General features: G+C 40.3%; 1 protein-coding gene across 2 annotated transcripts in view; it reads right to left on the reverse strand.

Annotated features, from left to right (window-relative positions):
* Positions 1 to 20,895, reverse strand: part of dnah5 (dynein, axonemal, heavy chain 5) — a 131,979-nt gene that overhangs the window by 2,848 nt on the left and 108,236 nt on the right. For both annotated transcript variants that reach the window (XM_085422332.1, XM_085422331.1), the window contains 3 exons: positions 5,231 to 5,446; positions 4,313 to 4,525; positions 1,031 to 1,183 (listed from right to left, as the gene is read on the reverse strand). In XM_085422332.1, coding sequence (XP_085278458.1) covers positions 1,031 to 1,183; positions 4,313 to 4,525; positions 5,231 to 5,446 — 582 coding nt within the window. The remainder of the gene's footprint in view (positions 1 to 1,030; positions 1,184 to 4,312; positions 4,526 to 5,230; positions 5,447 to 20,895) is intronic.

Consider the following 20,895-nt stretch of genomic DNA (forward strand, 5'->3'; position numbering starts at 1 on the left):
GATGGCAAGCTACATTGTAGCCACAGCCACCCTGGGGCGCACTGACAGAGGCGAGGATGCCGGACACTGGCCCTCTGACCACCACCAGTAGGCAACAGGTGAAGTGTCTTGCCCAAGGACACAACGACCGAGACTGTCCAAGCCGGGGCTCGAACCGGCAACCTTCCGATTACAAGGCAAACACCCAACTCTTGAGCCACGATCGCCCCAATCGTGGCTTGTATCATTACAAGAGCAATGATACAAGCTTGAGCCTGCACTCAATTATCTTCATATACATGAGCTCTTTAAATATTTGTTGTATTGCTCCTGTCCTGTTTCCCCTCCCTGAGCCTGGTTCTGCTGGAGGTGTCTTCTTGTTAAAAGGGAGTTTTGTCTCCCCACTGTCACCAATTGTTTTCTCAAAGATGGGTTGTCTGATTTTGGGTTTTTTTTGTTTCTATATTATTGTAGGGTTTTTACCTTACAATGTGAAGCACCTTGAGGTGACTGTTGTTGTGATTTGGAGCTATATAAATACAATTGAATTGAATTAAACATTACAGCCTTTCAAAACTGATAAATCACTGGATTTGCTAAATAAATTATTTAACATTCAAAATCTCTTCAAGTTGTAGATCCCATCTGCTCTCACTTTTCCAGAAAACTTTAAACATACATTTGCTGTCATGTACCAGTATTGGCCAGATCAGAGCACACAAATGGCACCAATAGATAGAAATGGTCAGAGAGGAAGACTAGGAACGGCAATTTCATACAAAAATTGCCATTTACCATGCTTGTGCCTGCAGAATTCACAACAGGGATAGGATTTAAAGACAAATTCAGCATATTGTCTGAATGCAAAATGAATTTCATGCATTGTAAAAAAATAACTACTGCTACTTGCAGGTCCCTGTGTATGTGTTTGTGTCTGTGCATGTTTGCATGCGTGTGTAAATGTGGCTGTGTGCCTGCTTCTCCCTCTGCGTGCCATCTGGTCTTTTCCCTTGCTGTGGGTAAATGGTAGGTAGCCTGATGTCGTGCGTACCTGTCTCATGGCTGTCAGGAAGCCCTGCGGGTTGAAGAAACCTGTCATCCAGAAGCAGTTGGGTCTCCCTTCAAAGATCCAGGCCTGGAACTGACGGTTCCGCTCAAGCAGCTCCGTGAACCAGAACCCCAGGGTGCTGGAGGCCCACGATGACTGAAAACAACAAGGAGACAGACAAACAATAACATGAGCAAAAGAGTACAATAAAACGCTGAAACATGTCATCCAGGTGGCTCTGAGAAGAAAAGGGGAGATAAGACATGGATTATGAAACATGGTGTGGGCAAGTGAAAAAAAGAGACTTGACACAATGGAAAAAAAAATACAACAGAACACAATAGACTGGAGGCAAATGATTCAGAAAAAGGATAAAACTGCAGGTAAAAGAAGTCAGCATTGCAGCCAGGAATCCCATTCCAGTCTGAATTATTCTAACAATGCTGTGTTTGTGAATGCAGCCTGACTGTCAGCTAAATAATTCTAAAAAAAACAAAAAGCCCTAAAAAAAGTCCTAGCTTTTTATTGTTTGCTTTAGTATGGCATCAGAACAAAGTTTCTTATTTCCATTTCCTTTATCACTGAGATGGATTTGTGTGCTGTGTATACAATTATAACAATGAGTACATTAATAAAAAAGGAGCACGAACACGGCCCAAACGACAAACAAGTTAGAGTTTGGTCTGATAATGACAATGTCCCTTGTAAGAGCATCAATTATCCCGTGTGCTACAACTAAACCTCAAGGACACTAAATAACAAAGCTGATAGCACTAAAATCTGATCTGAGGTATTAATTTGTGCCTCTGGGCCATCTAGTACTCTGTATTGAATAGTTGTTAGAAGCTTTCACCGGAGATAAAATGATCACCTTTCATAGGACTGTTCAATATAACGATATATATCGGATGAAGATATAAAAACGTCTATAATTTCATTTTACGCTATCGTTTGTTTCGTAGTGTCGCAAAATAAACTGTTTACAGCAATATTTTTTCATCGTTTTGATGGTCACTGTAGTGGCTATATTCATTTCTTAAATTTCTCTCTTTCTCTTATATTTAATATAACCACACTACGGATGGACAAGCACCTGTTTGTATGCGTTGTCGTTAGCAACAACGACGGTAAAACCATCGCGTGTCCGCTTGTTTATTTTCCACATATAAAATTTTTTTTTTTTCCACAATAAAGCTCAAGATCCTATTGAGACTTTCCAAAATAAACTGAATCATGTGAAAGAGTATGCAGTGTTTATGGATGAGAAGCAAAAAAGAGCCGTCAGGTGCTAAAAAATAAACCTTAGACTCAAACGTTAGAACAGGCTTTTCCCCGCAGCACGCCGTGTAATAAATACTCACAAAGAAAAAAAAAAACGGCGGCCGTTACAACTTATGTCTAAAAATGTATAGTTTCATGCATCGGTTAAAACACTGGACTGCAGGTACACGGTGCCCAGCTGGAAACACTTCAGGCAAGTTGAGCTGCCCGAGATTCACAGAATTTACAGAAAATGCTACATTCTTTTTACACATACAAATCTTTTTTACACACACACAAATTCTTTTTACACATACAGTGGGGCAAAAAAGTATTTAGTCAGCCACCGATTGTGCAAGTTCCCCCACTTAAAATGATGACAGAGGTCAGTAATTTGCACCAGAGGTACACTTCAACTGTGAGAGACAGAATGTGAAAAAAAAAAATCCATGAATTCACATGGTAGGATTTGTAAAGAATTTATTCGTAAATCAGGGTGGAAAATAAGTATTTGATCACCTCAAACAAGGAAAATCTCTGGCTCTCACAGACCTGTAACGTCCCCTGTAAGACGGTTTTCTGTCCCCCACTCGTTACCTGTATGAATGGCACCTGTTTGAACTCATCATCTGTATAAAAGACACCTGTCCACAGCCTCAAACAGTCAGACTCCAAACTCCGCCATGGCCAAGACCAAAGAGCTTTCGAAGGACACCAGGAAAAGTATTGTAGACCTGCACCAGACTGGGAAGAGTGAATCTACAATAGGCAAGCAGCTTGGTGTGAAAAAATCAACTGTGGGAGCAATCATCAGAAAATGGAAGACATACAAGACCACTGATAATCTCCCTCGATCTGGGGCTCCACGCAAGATCTCATCCCGTGGGGTCAAAATGATCATGAGAACGGTGAGCAAAGATCCCAGAACCACACGGGGGGACCTGGTGAATGACCTGCAGAGAGCTGGGACCAAAGTAACAAAGGTCACCATCAGTAACACACTACAACGGCAGGGAATCAAATCCCGCAGTGCCAGACATGTTCCGCTGCTGAAGCCAGTGCATGTCCAGGCCCGTCTGAAGTTTGCCAGAGAGCACATGGATGATACAGCAGAGGATTGGGAGAATGTCATGTGGTCAGATGAAACCAAAGTAGAACTTTTTGGTATAAACTCAACTCGTCGTGTTTGGAGGAAGAAGAATACCGAGTTGCATCCCAAGAACACCATACCTACTGTGAAGCATGGGGGTGGAAACATCATGCTATGGGGCTGTTTTTCTGCCAAGGGGACAGGACGACTGATCCGTGTTAAGGACAGAATGAATGGGGCCATGTATCGTGAGATTTTGAGCCAAAACCTCCTTCCATCAGTGAGAACTTTGAAGATGAAACGAGGCTGGGTCTTCCAACATGACAATGATCCAAAACACACCGCCCGGGCAATAAAGGAGTGGCTCCGTAAGAAGCATTTGAAAGTCCTGGAGTGGCCTAGCCAGTCTCCAGACCTCAACCCCATAGAAAATCTGTGGCGGGAGTTGAAAGTCCGTGTTGCTCGGCGACAGCCCCAAAACATCACTGCTCTCGAGAAGATCTGCATGGAGGAATGGGCCAAAATACCAGCTACTGTGTGTGCAAACCTGGTAAAGACCTATAGTAAACGTTTGACCTCTGTTATTGCCAACAAAGGTTATGTTACAAAGTATTGAGTTGTATTTTTGTTATTGACCAAATACTTATTTTCCACCCTGATTTACGAATAAATTCTTTACAAATCCTACCATGTGGATTCATGGATTTTTTTTTCACATTCTGTCTCTCACAGTTGAAGTGTACCTCTGGTGTAAATTACTGACCTCTGTCATCATTTTAGGTGGTGGAACTTGCACAATCGGTGGCTGACTAAATACTTTTTTGCCCCACTGTACAAATCCTGATTTACAAGTACACAACTCATTTACAAGTACAAAATATTTATGACCACAATTTGAGCCCATACATAAACTCACAGTGATTCTCTCAACTGACCTTCTTCCAGCGTGCAGGAATTCGTGCATCGTACATGCAGTCCAAGGCATCCCGCAGGTTCTCACTCATGATGATGGTTCCATCAATAGCCAGCTTCAGGTCTGTCAAGGTGTTTCGGACAAGAACTATGATCCTCTGCATCCGATCGACCTCCTGACGCAGAAAGATGTTCATAGGCTGGAAAGGACCCATCTTCTGAAGATGCTCTCTCACCTGGTTTTATTAAGGCAGAAAAGATTATATCAACAGAGATGTGTAAAAACACACCATCTCATTATGTGGAAATGTACCTGGGATCACTAAAGTTTAATATCTACTCTGGAAAAACTGTATTTAAAGTGGAGCTTTATGCTGCATTTTTCATGTTCGTAGCTACTACTGTTGTTAGTATTGGTGAATTCATGTTTGCTTCACTGAAAATGAAACAAATATAGGAATGAAGATATTCTGTATTTCTGACGGGCCTTTCTGCTCCACATGCAGGCTGTATTCATTTTAAAACATCTTTTAAAAAAAAACATTTTTTCCTATTTTGGAGGCCTTTATGCGCTGTGTGAAGAGACAGTCACGCAAGCAGCAGTGAAAGCGGCATTCGCGGGGTGAGTTGTGAGGTGACAGTTTTCCATGATGAGCTTTGCACCTCGCCTCAGAAAAGTCACACTCTCACCTCATTTTTTTCTTAGCGACAAAAAAAAAAAAAAAGCGGCACAGCCACCAAAATAAAACAAGATCCAGCTGCATTCACACACACTCCTTTCTATTTCTGGTCTTCTTTACACTCTACTGTCAAAAACACTACACCCCACCTCTCCGCCTGCACCAGCCACAAGGAGCACACAGCACACAAGGTGAGTGGAGTGACATTGCACATGTTGCTTTGCACACTTCGCTCTGCAAAGCAAATACACATAGGCTTACTTCAAAAGGTACGTAGTCAGGAGGCAGTTTTTCCAGCATGTCGTCAGCCAGCCTGGACACTACAGATTCTCTGGTTTCTCCTCCGCCTGATGAGCTGTCTTTTGGCTGAATGCTGAGGATGGTATCCAGTACGTCCTTAGCAAGTTTACTCTGGAAGGTTATGTCTGCGTTTGGGTGCAGCCCAAACACCTCAGGAGTGTCGTAGGCTGGGAGACCCTGAGAAAGAGGAACAGTGATGGTTAGCGAGGTTGGTTGCATCACTGAGACAAATCTATTCAGACAGGGAATGTCCATGGTGCATTCTCTTTACTTTCACAGTAAGCACTGTGAAAGCGTCCCATGGAGCATCTTTTCATTCCTGCAATAGCGGAAACCTATCCTATACAATATGGAACGGTTGAACTACTACCTGCTTTTTGGTTTAATTTTGTTTTTTTCCCTGGTTTTCAAACTTCTACTTCATTGGACTGCAGTTTGTGTCACTGCTAAGCTCGTTGTTGGCTAAGTTGGAGGAACAAAAAGCAAGCATCTCCACTGGAACACGTAGAGTTACCAGCTGCTTCTTTTCACCCGTTAAAATGACTGTGGGGGGTGTGACACAGAGGGGATTCATACTAGTTCTAGTAAAAGGCCATTGGCCAGCTACTATAAAGTGAGTGCAGTGAAAAGATCACCCACAAGCTTCCCACAAACACAGCTAAATGTATTCACTGGGCACATTAAAGAGTCACTACTCTGTGGTGATGATTAGCTCTGCTTTCTGTGTTGCTGCATGTGAACATGGACAATGACGACAAGAAACTTGACAAGTTTAAAATCCTTTCTTTGTCTTTTTGTCAACAAATGTGTATGTGCTGAAATTTTTCTATCAGTCCTTCACAAAGAGAGGACAGACTGTCTATTCTCTCCAACTCGTAGCTGACTGCTGGCTCTTCTTCCCCACGCACTGCTGCGTTTGTACTGGTGCATCATCAGGAGTGGAAAGGCTCTGTCCCATCATTTTTCCCTCAAAGACACCACAGATGATTTTACCAGCGAATGCCATCACAGATAAAATGGATGAAACAATGTATTTGATAAGGAAATAACCATTTGGAAAAGTAAATGAATTAAAAGTGCTGATTAATAAATACATTTACATGTCTTGGTGACTGCAGCTGGAAACTGGGCAAAAGATATGTGTGTTTGTGTGTGTGTGGAATGCTAGCTACCAGCATTCATAATATAATAGTTACAATAGCAACAGTAACCAGGGGGGTGGGGCTTAAATGACAGAACAAAGACAGGCTACCATGATGTCACATGCCAGGCCACCATGATGTCACATGCCAGGCCATAAAAATCTATAAATAGGGGTGCCTCGACACACAGTTGTAGAATTCCCTTGCAGGTGATTTTAAGCTAGCGATTGAATTGTGTTTTCAGATGAAAGCGCTTATAACCTTCTCCCAAAGTAGAGTACTCTTCCTCCACCCAAACCTAAAATGTATATTTCTAAATACAGGGAAGCAATTGTATTAGAAAATAAATATAAAAATGAACACAGGACCATGGTGCCAAGAACAGTTAAGGCCCCATCTCATCGCGAAATGTGCCCACAGAGGCCAGAAGGCGAAAAACCTGAACACACATTCAGGAAAAAACCAGAACACACAGGCATGAAGAAAGTCATGGCTCAACCTGCTTGTGTGGATACACGCAAAGGGGACAAGCAGCTCCTTGAGAAATCTGGACTTGTCCCCTTTTATTTACAGGAAAACGATTACGGAATCGTTCCAGGCGACCTGCGTAGAAGAAAGGCAGAGAAAGAAAAGGCTAAGCAGGACAATGATGCCTGGTTAACAAAACAACAGGAAACAGTTAAACCACTGGCCGAACAGGAGAAACAAAACATTCTCCAGGGCCTAAAGAGGAGGTTTAATGAGCTAAACTTTGAATATCAATCCCTCCCTTTTACTATCTCCCCTTCACAGCACAAAAAATACAATTACAAAATGTTTCTCGAAGAGGCAATGAGTCAAGTTGAAAAAGACATTGCCCTTTTTGAGGAACATAAATACATTTACGTAGGCAGGGAAGATGCATCTGACGAACAACAGTTACAGCGGACTCCACTGCCACCCATTAGACCGAAAAAGACAAAGTTGACACCCGCTCCTCAAGTCACACAACCAACGAAAAAGGAAACTTTCTCGACCGACAACCTACCACCTTTTCGTAGGATGTGTGTTCCACCTATATCCAGAAGTGGAAAGCAACCTATTCCCATGACTGAGAACCTTCACAGACAACCTATTCCCACCCAACTAGTTATAATTCCACGACCTAGTCCTGTCCCTCTGCCACCTATTTGTAAAAAAGCTGAATCTACACCCCGACCACCTGTAAGACCTCCAATGAAACGAGGTGTAACACCCATCCTTCCACCCATTTCCACCAAAAAGCTGTAGTGCTGTACCGTTAGAGTAGTTTTTTAACTACCTAACCCCCAACCGGTCTTGACAGAAGCCGCACCATCTGAGCCTGGTTCTGTCGAAGGTTTCTTCTTTTTAAGACAAAGGAGTTTTTCCTTCCCACCGTCGCCCAGTGCTTGCTCAGATGGGATCATTTGATTGTTGGGGTTTTCTTAAACATAAATTGGCCTATTGAAAAAATGTAGTGTTTCTTACTACATTTTATTTTCAATAGACCAATTTATGTTCAAAAAAAAAAAATTACAGCAGAAAAGAAAGCATGGGAGACATCTGATGCATTTCATTGCTTTTTAAAAAATAATTTATAATTTATCTGGAACAAATAAAAGAAAGTAAAAATAATCTTTTGTGGATTCTTTTTCTTCAATAAGTAGTAGAATAGGCAGTTCTTTATACATAAAGTGTAGTGTTTTGTTAAAAAATAAAGTGGCACAGCAGCACTGTGTTAAAGGCCTGTGTTTTTACCATCAGCGTGACAGCACCGTGCCGCCTTTGCAGTTTTAAGGCCCAGGGAAACAAGCCTGCCAGCGCTCTGTAGCGGCTGTGACCGCTGCCGATAAGGAAAGGCTGCTCTTCATAGAGGACTCAAGCTCGGGGAAACGTTTTCTGGTCGACTCTGGCTCCCAGAAGAGCCTCTGGAACTCTTGTGTCGTCTTTACAATGGTATATTATTTAATCTCAAAAAATTTTAAAAATTAAAAAAAATTGGAGATTTCCCGTATCACATAACATGTGCAGGTACACTGGTACAGCACATGTGAGCGAAATTCTTATGTGTGTGCAACAGAGGTGTGCAAAATACAATAACATAAGAACAAGCAAAATATACGAATGGGTAAATCTGAGAATTATAAGAATAAATATATGTACAAATATAAGAGTGTATGTTAGGGCTGTTCGATATAACGATATATATCAAATGACGATATAAAAATGTCTATCGTTTCCTATTACGCTATCGTTTGTTTCGTGATGTCGTAAAATAAACTGTTTACAGCAGTATTTTTCATCGTTTTGACGGTCACCTTAGTGGCTATATTAATTTCTTAAAGTTCTCTCTTTCTCTTATATTTAATATAACCACACTATGGGCGGGCAAGTGCCTGTTTTTACGTGTTTTCGTTAGCAACAATGACGGTAAAACCATCGCGTGGTTCCGCTGTACGCTTGTTTGTTTTCCACGTAAACCTTTCACAATAAAGCTCAAGATCCTGTTGAGACTTTTCAAAACAAACTGAATCACATGAGAGAGTATGCAGAGTTTACAGATGAGAAGCAAACAAAGAGCCGTCAGACTCAAACTATATGTATACACCTGCCCGCCTTCGTAAACAACTAAATGCTATGTTGCCCTATCATTTTTTGATTGGTCCACATGGTATATTTTTTCACCAATAGGAAAGGCTGGGGGAGTTGGGAGGGGGACTGAGTGCTTTCTAGTGTTTTTCCTTATAAAAACCGTTTCTTCCCGCAGTAAATATAAACAACGATAGTATTCAGGAAGAAAACCTGCATATATTATACTGAACATAAAGTTGTTTGCAAAACTTGTGCATAATTTTTACAAATGTACAACTTCTATTCGCATTTCAAGTTATGAAAACAATTCCTTAAACATGTTTGTCGCTTTTACAGTAAAAATGACAAGTATTTTCTACTCGGATTTTGAATTTTTTTTGTCTGAATTTAGATCTATTGTGCAAATATAGTATAAATGAAAAATTAACTCAAATTTCAGATATTTGAGGTTGTGCCAAAAAAAAAAGAAGAAGATTTTTTTAAAGGTGAAATATAGAGGTAAAATCAAAAGTAGTCAAAAACGGCCAATTATACTCTGGACCCCAGAGGGTTACTAAATACATTTACATGTCTTGGTGACTGCAGCTGGAACCTTGGCAAAAAGTGTATGTGTGTGTGTGGAATGCTAGCTACCAGCATTCATAATATAATAGTTACAATAGCAACAGTAACCAGGGGGGTGGGGCTTAAATGACAGAACAAAGACAGGCTACCATGATGTCACATGCCAGGCCACCATGATGTCACATGCCAGGCCATAAAAATCTATAAATAGGGGTGCCTCGACACACAGTTGTAGAATTCCCTTGCAGGTGATTTTAAGCTAGCGATTGAATTGTGTTTTCAGATGAAAGCGCTTATAACCTTCTCCCAAAGTAGAGTACTCTTCCTCCACCCAAACCTAAAATGTATATTTCTAAATACAGGGAAGCAATTGTATTAGAAAATAAATATAAAAATGAACACAGGACCATGGTGCCAAGAACAGTTAAGGCCCCATCTCATCGCGAAATGTGCCCACAGAGGCCAGAAGGCGAAAAACCTGAACACACATTCAGGAAAAAACCAGAACACACAGGCATGAAGAAAGTCATGGCTCAACCTGCTTGTGTGGATACACGCAAAGGGGACAAGCAGCTCCTTGAGAAATCTGGACTTGTCCCCTTTTATTTACAGGAAAACGATTACGGAATCGTTCCAGGCGACCTGCGTAGAAGAAAGGCAGAGAAAGAAAAGGCTAAGCAGGACAATGATGCCTGGTTAACAAAACAACAGGAAACAGTTAAACCACTGGCCGAACAGGAGAAACAAAACATTCTCCAGGGCCTAAAGAGGAGGTTTAATGAGCTAAACTTTGAATATCAATCCCTCCCTTTTACTATCTCCCCTTCACAGCACAAAAAATACAATTACAAAATGTTTCTCGAAGAGGCAATGAGTCAAGTTGAAAAAGACATTGCCCTTTTTGAGGAACATAAATACATTTACGTAGGCAGGGAAGATGCATCTGACGAACAACAGTTACAGCGGACTCCACTGCCACCCATTAGACCGAAAAAGACAAAGTTGACACCCGCTCCTCAAGTCACACAACCAACGAAAAAGGAAACTTTCTCGACCGACAACCTACCACCTTTTCGTAGGATGTGTGTTCCACCTATATCCAGAAGTGGAAAGCAACCTATTCCCATGACTGAGAACCTTCACAGACAACCTATTCCCACCCAACTAGTTATAATTCCACGACCTAGTCCTGTCCCTCTGCCACCTATTTGTAAAAAAGCTGAATCTACACCCCGACCACCTGTAAGACCTCCAATGAAACGAGGTGTAACACCCATCCTTCCACCCATTTCCACCAAAAAGCTGTAGTGCTGTACCGTTAGAGTAGTTTTTTAACTACCTAACCCCCAACCGGTCTTGACAGAAGCCGCACCATCTGAGCCTGGTTCTGTCGAAGGTTTCTTCTTTTTAAGACAAAGGAGTTTTTCCTTCCCACCGTCGCCCAGTGCTTGCTCAGATGGGATCATTTGATTGTTGGGGTTTTCTTAAACATAAATTGGCCTATTGAAAAAATGTAGTGTTTCTTACTACATTTTATTTTCAATAGACCAATTTATGTTCAAAAAAAAAAAATTACAGCAGAAAAGAAAGCATGGGAGACATCTGATGCATTTCATTGCTTTTTAAAAAATAATTTATAATTTATCTGGAACAAATAAAAGAAAGTAAAAATAATCTTTTGTGGATTCTTTTTCTTCAATAAGTAGTAGAATAGGCAGTTCTTTATACATAAAGCGTAGTGTTTTGTTAAAAAATAAAGTGGCACAGCAGCACTGTGTTAAAGGCCTGTGTTTTTACCATCAGCGTGACAGCACCGTGCCGCCTTTGCAGTTTTAAGGCCCAGGGAAACAAGCCTGCCAGCGCTCTGTAGCGGCTGTGACCGCTGCCGATAAGGAAAGGCTGCTCTTCATAGAGGACTCAAGCTCGGGGAAACGTTTTCTGGTCGACTCTGGCTCCCAGAAGAGCCTCTGGAACTCTTGTGTCGTCTTTACAATGGTATATTATTTAATCTCAAAAAATTTTAAAAATTAAAAAAAATTGGAGATTTCCCGTATCACATAACATGTGCAGGTACACTGGTACAGCACATGTGAGCGAAATTCTTATGTGTGTGCAACAGAGGTGTGCAAAATACAATAACATAAGAACAAGCAAAATATACGAATGGGTAAATCTGAGAATTATAAGAATAAATATATGTACAAATATAAGAGTGTATGTTAGGGCTGTTCGATATAACGATATATATCAAATGACGATATAAAAATGTCTATCGTTTCCTATTACGCTATCGTTTGTTTCGTGATGTCGTAAAATAAACTGTTTACAGCAGTATTTTTCATCGTTTTGACGGTCACCTTAGTGGCTATATTAATTTCTTAAAGTTCTCTCTTTCTCTTATATTTAATATAACCACACTATGGGCGGGCAAGTGCCTGTTTTTACGTGTTTTCGTTAGCAACAATGACGGTAAAACCATCGCGTGGTTCCGCTGTACGCTTGTTTGTTTTCCACGTAAACCTTTCACAATAAAGCTCAAGATCCTGTTGAGACTTTTCAAAACAAACTGAATCACATGAGAGAGTATGCAGAGTTTACAGATGAGAAGCAAACAAAGAGCCGTCAGACTCAAACTATATGTATACACCTGCCCGCCTTCGTAAACAACTAAATGCTATGTTGCCCTATCATTTTTTGATTGGTCCACATGGTATATTTTTTCACCAATAGGAAAGGCTGGGGGAGTTGGGAGGGGGACTGAGTGCTTTCTAGTGTTTTTCCTTATAAAAACCGTTTCTTCCCGCAGTAAATATAAACAACGATAGTATTCAGGAAGAAAACCTGCATATATTATACTGAACATAAAGTTGTTTGCAAAACTTGTGCATAATTTTTACAAATGTACAACTTCTATTCGCATTTCAAGTTATGAAAACAATTCCTTAAACATGTTTGTGGCTTTTACAGTAAAAATGACAAGTATTTTCTACTCGGATTTTGAATTTTTTTTGTCTGAATTTAGATCTATTGTGCAAATATAGTATAAATGAAAAATTAACTCAAATTTCAGATATTTGAGGTTGTGCCAAAAAAAAAAGAAGAAGATTTTTTTAAAGGTGAAATATAGAGGTAAAATCAAAAGTAGTCAAAAACGGCCAATTATACTCTGGACCCCAGAGGGTTACTAAATACATTTACATGTCTTGGTGACTGCAGCTGGAACCTTGGCAAAAAGTGTATGTGTGTGTGTGGAATGCTAGCTACCAGCATTCATAATATAATAGTTACAATAGCAACAGTAACCAGGGGGGTGGGGCTTAAATGACAGAACAAAGACAGGCTACCATGATGTCACATGCCAGGCCACCATGATGTCACATGCCAGGCCACCATGATGTCACATGCCAGGCCATAAAAATCTATAAATAGGGGTGCCTCGACACACAGTTGTAGAATTCCCTTGCAGGTGATTTTAAGCTAGCGATTGAATTGTGTTTTCAGATGAAAGCGCTTATAACCTTCTCCCAAAGTAGAGTACTCTTCCTCCACCCAAACCTAAAATGTATATTTCTAAATACAGGGAAGCAATTGTATTAGAAAATAAATATAAAAATGAACACAGGACCATGGTGCCAAGAACAGTTAAGGCCCCATCTCATCGCGAAATGTGCCCACAGAGGCCAGAAGGCGAAAAACCTGAACACACATTCAGGAAAAAACCAGAACACACAGGCATGAAGAAAGTCATGGCTCAACCTGCTTGTGTGGATACACGCAAAGGGGACAAGCAGCTCCTTGAGAAATCTGGACTTGTCCCCTTTTATTTACAGGAAAACGATTACGGAATCGTTCCAGGCGACCTGCGTAGAAGAAAGGCAGAGAAAGAAAAGGCTAAGCAGGACAATGATGCCTGGTTAACAAAACAACAGGAAACAGTTAAACCACTGGCCGAACAGGAGAAACAAAACATTCTCCAGGGCCTAAAGAGGAGGTTTAATGAGCTAAACTTTGAATATCAATCCCTCCCTTTTACTATCTCCCCTTCACAGCACAAAAAATACAATTACAAAATGTTTCTCGAAGAGGCAATGAGTCAAGTTGAAAAAGACATTGCCCTTTTTGAGGAACATAAATACATTTACGTAGGCAGGGAAGATGCATCTGACGAACAACAGTTACAGCGGACTCCACTGCCACCCATTAGACCGAAAAAGACAAAGTTGACACCCGCTCCTCAAGTCACACAACCAACGAAAAAGGAAACTTTCTCGACCGACAACCTACCACCTTTTCGTAGGATGTGTGTTCCACCTATATCCAGAAGTGGAAAGCAACCTATTCCCATGACTGAGAACCTTCACAGACAACCTATTCCCACCCAACTAGTTATAATTCCACGACCTAGTCCTGTCCCTCTGCCACCTATTTGTAAAAAAGCTGAATCTACACCCCGACCACCTGTAAGACCTCCAATGAAACGAGGTGTAACACCCATCCTTCCACCCATTTCCACCAAAAAGCTGTAGTGCTGTACCGTTAGAGTAGTTTTTTAACTACCTAACCCCCAACCGGTCTTGACAGAAGCCGCACCATCTGAGCCTGGTTCTGTCGAAGGTTTCTTCTTTTTAAGACAAAGGAGTTTTTCCTTCCCACCGTCGCCCAGTGCTTGCTCAGATGGGATCATTTGATTGTTGGGGTTTTCTTAAACATAAATTGGCCTATTGAAAAAATGTAGTGTTTCTTACTACATTTTATTTTCAATAGACCAATTTATGTTCAAAAAAAAAAAATTACAGCAGAAAAGAAAGCATGGGAGACATCTGATGCATTTCATTGCTTTTTAAAAAATAATTTATAATTTATCTGGAACAAATAAAAGAAAGTAAAAATAATCTTTTGTGGATTCTTTTTCTTCAATAAGTAGTAGAATAGGCAGTTCTTTATACATAAAGCGTAGTGTTTTGTTAAAAAATAAAGTGGCACAGCAGCACTGTGTTAAAGGCCTGTGTTTTTACCATCAGCGTGACAGCACCGTGCCGCCTTTGCAGTTTTAAGGCCCAGGGAAACAAGCCTGCCAGCGCTCTGTAGCGGCTGTGACCGCTGCCGATAAGGAAAGGCTGCTCTTCATAGAGGACTCAAGCTCGGGGAAACGTTTTCTGGTCGACTCTGGCTCCCAGAAGAGCCTCTGGAACTCTTGTGTCGTCTTTACAATGGTATATTATTTAATCTCAAAAAATTTTAAAAATTAAAAAAAATTGGAGATTTCCCGTATCACATAACATGTGCAGGTACACTGGTACAGCACATGTGAGCGAAATTCTTATGTGTGTGCAACAGAGGTGTGCAAAATACAATAACATAAGAACAAGCAAAATATACGAATGGGTAAATCTGAGAATTATAAGAATAAATATATGTACAAATATAAGAGTGTATGTTAGGGCTGTTCGATATAACGATATATATCAAATGACGATATAAAAATGTCTATCGTTTCCTATTACGCTATCGTTTGTTTCGTGATGTCGTAAAATAAACTGTTTACAGCAGTATTTTTCATCGTTTTGACGGTCACCTTAGTGGCTATATTAATTTCTTAAAGTTCTCTCTTTCTCTTATATTTAATATAACCACACTATGGGCGGGCAAGTGCCTGTTTTTACGTGTTTTCGTTAGCAACAATGACGGTAAAACCATCGCGTGGTTCCGCTGTACGCTTGTTTGTTTTCCACGTAAACCTTTCACAATAAAGCTCAAGATCCTGTTGAGACTTTTCAAAACAAACTGAATCACATGAGAGAGTATGCAGAGTTTACAGATGAGAAGCAAACAAAGAGCCGTCAGACTCAAACTATATGTATACACCTGCCCGCCTTCGTAAACAACTAAATGCTATGTTGCCCTATCATTTTTTGATTGGTCCACATGGTATATTTTTTCACCAATAGGAAAGGCTGGGGGAGTTGGGAGGGGGACTGAGTGCTTTCTAGTGTTTTTCCTTATAAAAACCGTTTCTTCCCGCAGTAAATATAAACAACGATAGTATTCAGGAAGAAAACCTGCATATATTATACTGAACATAAAGTTGTTTGCAAAACTTGTGCATAATTTTTACAAATGTACAACTTCTATTCGCATTTCAAGTTATGAAAACAATTCCTTAAACATGTTTGTGGCTTTTACAGTAAAAATGACAAGTATTTTCTACTCGGATTTTGAATTTTTTTTGTCTGAATTTAGATCTATTGTGCAAATATAGTATAAATGAAAAATTAACTCAAATTTCAGATATTTGAGGTTGTGCCAAAAAAAAAAGAAGAAGATTTTTTTAAAGGTGAAATATAGAGGTAAAATCAAAAGTAGTCAAAAACGGCCAATTATACTCTGGACCCCAGAGGGTTACTAAATACATTTACATGTCTTGGTGACTGCAGCTGGAACCTTGGCAAAAAGTGTATGTGTGTGTGTGGAATGCTAGCTACCAGCATTCATAATATAATAGTTACAATAGCAACAGTAACCAGGGGGGTGGGGCTTAAATGACAGAACAAAGACAGGCTACCATGATGTCACATGCCAGGCCACCATGATGTCACATGCCAGGCCACCATGATGTCACATGCCAGGCCATAAAAATCTATAAATAGGGGTGCCTCGACACACAGTTGTAGAATTCCCTTGCAGGTGATTTTAAGCTAGCGATTGAATTGTGTTTTCAGATGAAAGCGCTTATAACCTTCTCCCAAAGTAGAGTACTCTTCCTCCACCCAAACCTAAAATGTATATTTCTAAATACAGGGAAGCAATTGTATTAGAAAATAAATATAAAAATGAACACAGGACCATGGTGCCAAGAACAGTTAAGGCCCCATCTCATCGCGAAATGTGCCCACAGAGGCCAGAAGGCGAAAAACCTGAACACACATTCAGGAAAAAACCAGAACACACAGGCATGAAGAAAGTCATGGCTCAACCTGCTTGTGTGGATACACGCAAAGGGGACAAGCAGCTCCTTGAGAAATCTGGACTTGTCCCCTTTTATTTACAGGAAAACGATTACGGAATCGTTCCAGGCGACCTGCGTAGAAGAAAGGCAGAGAAAGAAAAGGCTAAGCAGGACAATGATGCCTGGTTAACAAAACAACAGGAAACAGTTAAACCACTGGCCGAACAGGAGAAACAAAACATTCTCCAGGGCCTAAAGAGGAGGTTTAATGAGCTAAACTTTGAATATCAATCCCTCCCTTTTACTATCTCCCCTTCACAGCACAAAAAATACAATTACAAAATGTTTCTCGAAGAGGCAATGAGTCAAGTTGAAAAAGACATTGCCCTTTTTGAGGAACATAAATACATTTACGTAGGCAGGGAAGATGCATCTGACGAACAACAGTTACAGCGGACTCCACTGCCACCCATTAGACCGAAAAAGACAAAGTTGACACCCGCTCCTCAAGTCACACAACCAACGAAAAAGGAAACTTTCTCGACCGACAACCTACCACCTTTTCGTAGGATGTGTGTTCCACCTATATCCAGAAGTGGAAAGCAACCTATTCCCATGACTGAGAACCTTCACAGACAACCTATTCCCACCCAACTAGTTATAATTCCACGACCTAGTCCTGTCCCTCTGCCACCTATTTGTAAAAAAGCTGAATCTACACCCCGACCACCTGTAAGACCTCCAATGAAACGAGGTGTAACACCCATCCTTCCACCCATTTCCACCAAAAAGCTGTAGTGCTGTACCGTTAGAGTAGTTTTTTAACTACCTAACCCCCAACCGGTCTTGACAGAAGCCGCACCATCTGAGCCTGGTTCTGTCGAAGGTTTCTTCTTTTTAAGACAAAGGAGTTTTTCCTTCCCACCGTCGCCCAGTGCTTGCTCAGATGGGATCATTTGATTGTTGGGGTTTTCTTAAACATAAATTGGCCTATTGAAAAAATGTAGTGTTTCTTACTACATTTTATTTTCAATAGACCAATTTATGTTCAAAAAAAAAAAATTACAGCAGAAAAGAAAGCATGGGAGACATCTGATGCATTTCATTGCTTTTTAAAAAATAATTTATAATTTATCTGGAACAAATAAAAGAAAGTAAAAATAATCTTTTGTGGATTCTTTTTCTTCAATAAGTAGTAGAATAGGCAGTTCTTTATACATAAAGCGTAGTGTTTTGTTAAAAAATAAAGTGGCACAGCAGCACTGTGTTAAAGGCCTGTGTTTTTACCATCAGCGTGACAGCACCGTGCCGCCTTTGCAGTTTTAAGGCCCAGGGAAACAAGCCTGCCAGCGCTCTGTAGCGGCTGTGACCGCTGCCGATAAGGAAAGGCTGCTCTTCATAGAGGACTCAAGCTCGGGGAAACGTTTTCTGGTCGACTCTGGCTCCCAGAAGAGCCTCTGGAACTCTTGTGTCGTCTTTACAATGGTATATTATTTAATCTCAAAAAATTTTAAAAATTAAAAAAAATTGGAGATTTCCCGTATCACATAACATGTGCAGGTACACTGGTACAGCACATGTGAGCGAAATTCTTATGTGTGTGCAACAGAGGTGTGCAAAATACAATAACATAAGAACAAGCAAAATATACGAATGGGTAAATCTGAGAATTATAAGAATAAATATATGTACAAATATAAGAGTGTATGTTAGGGCTGTTCGATATAACGATATATATCAAATGACGATATAAAAATGTCTATCGTTTCCTATTACGCTATCGTTTGTTTCGTGATGTCGTAAAATAAACTGTTTACAGCAGTATTTTTCATCGTTTTGACGGTCACCTTAGTGGCTATATTAATTTCTTAAAGTTCTCTCTTTCTCTTATATTTAATATAACCACACTATGGGCGGGCAAGTGCCTGTTTTTACGTGTTTTCGTTAGCAACAATGACGGTAAAACCATCGCGTGGTTCCGCTGTACGCTTGTTTGTTTTCCACGTAAACCTTTCACAATAAAGCTCAAGATCCTGTTGAGACTTTTCAAAACAAACTGAATCACATGAGAGAGTATGCAGAGTTTACAGATGAGAAGCAAACAAAGAGCCGTCAGACTCAAACTATATGTATACACCTGCCCGCCTTCGTAAACAACTAAATGCTATGTTGCCCTATCATTTTTTGATTGGTCCACATGGTATATTTTTTCACCAATAGGAAAGGCTGGGGGAGTTGGGAGGGGGACTGAGTGCTTTCTAGTGTTTTTCCTTATAAAAACCGTTTCTTCCCGCAGTAAATATAAACAACGATAGTATTCAGGAAGAAAACCTGCATATATTATACTGAACATAAAGTTGTTTGCAAAACTTGTGCATAATTTTTACAAATGTACAACTTCTATTCGCATTTCAAGTTATGAAAACAATTCCTTAAACATGTTTGTGGCTTTTACAGTAAAAATGACAAGTATTTTCTACTCGGATTTTGAATTTTTTTTGTCTGAATTTAGATCTATTGTGCAAATATAGTATAAATGAAAAATTAACTCAAATTTCAGATATTTGAGGTTGTGCCAAAAAAAAAAGAAGAAGATTTTTTTAAAGGTGAAATATAGAGGTAAAATCAAAAGTAGTCAAAAACGGCCAATTATACTCTGGACCCCAGAGGGTTACTAAATACATTTACATGTCTTGGTGACTGCAGCTGGAACCTTGGCAAAAAGTGTATGTGTGTGTGTGGAATGCTAGCTACCAGCATTCATAATATAATAGTTACAATAGCAACAGTAACCAGGGGGGTGGGGCTTAAATGACAGAACAAAGACAGGCTACCATGATGTCACATGCCAGGCCACCATGATGTCACATGCCAGGCCACCATGATGTCACATGCCAGGCCATAAAAATCTATAAATAGGGGTGCCTCGACACACAGTTGTAGAATTCCCTTGCAGGTGATTTTAAGCTAGCGATTGAATTGTGTTTTCAGATGAAAGCGCTTATAACCTTCTCCCAAAGTAGAGTACTCTTCCTCCACCCAAACCTAAAATGTATATTTCTAAATACAGGGAAGCAATTGTATTAGAAAATAAATATAAAAATGAACACAGGACCATGGTGCCAAGAACAGTTAAGGCCCCATCTCATCGCGAAATGTGCCCACAGAGGCCAGAAGGCGAAAAACCTGAACACACATTCAGGAAAAAACCAGAACACACAGGCATGAAGAAAGTCATGGCTCAACCTGCTTGTGTGGATACACGCAAAGGGGACAAGCAGCTCCTTGAGAAATCTGGACTTGTCCCCTTTTATTTACAGGAAAACGATTACGGAATCGTTCCAGGCGACCTGCGTAGAAGAAAGGCAGAGAAAGAAAAGGCTAAGCAGGACAATGATGCCTGGTTAACAAAACAACAGGAAACAGTTAAACCACTGGCCGAACAGGAGAAACAAAACATTCTCCAGGGCCTAAAGAGGAGGTTTAATGAGCTAAACTTTGAATATCAATCCCTCCCTTTTACTATCTCCCCTTCACAGCACAAAAAATACAATTACAAAATGTTTCTCGAAGAGGCAATGAGTCAAGTTGAAAAAGACATTGCCCTTTTTGAGGAACATAAATACATTTACGTAGGCAGGGAAGATGCATCTGACGAACAACAGTTACAGCGGACTCCACTGCCACCCATTAGACCGAAAAAGACAAAGTTGACACCCGCTCCTCAAGTCACACAACCAACGAAAAAGGAAACTTTCTCGACCGACAACCTACCACCTTTTCGTAGGATGTGTGTTCCACCTATATCCAGAAGTGGAAAGCAACCTATTCCCATGACTGAGAACCTTCACAGACAACCTATTCCCACCCAACTAGTTATAATTCCACGACCTAGTCCTGTCCCTCTGCCACCTATTTGTAAAAAAGCTGAATCTACACCCCGACCACCTGTAAGACCTCCAATGAAACGAGGTGTAACACCCATCCTTCCACCCATTTCCACCAAAAAGCTGTAGTGCTGTACCGTTAGAGTAGTTTTTTAACTACCTAACCCCCAACCGGTCTTGACAGAAGCCGCACCATCTGAGCCTGGTTCTGTCGAAGGTTTCTTCTTTTTAAGACAAAGGAGTTTTTCCTTCCCACCGTCGCCCAGTGCTTGCTCAGATGGGATCATTTGATTGTTGGGGTTTTCTTAAACATAAATTGGCCTATTGAAAAAATGTAGTGTTTCTTACTACATTTTATTTTCAATAGACCAATTTATGTTCAAAAAAAAAAAATTACAGCAGAAAAGAAAGCATGGGAGACATCTGATGCATTTCATTGCTTTTTAAAAAATAATTTATAATTTATCTGGAACAAATAAAAGAAAGTAAAAATAA

This window comes from Rhamphochromis longiceps, linkage group LG11 (assembly GCF_057381845.1).
Source record: "Rhamphochromis longiceps isolate RC_006_pf linkage group LG11, R_longiceps_female_GT1.1, whole genome shotgun sequence".
NCBI classification, from domain to species: Eukaryota; Metazoa; Chordata; class Actinopteri; order Cichliformes; family Cichlidae; genus Rhamphochromis; species Rhamphochromis longiceps.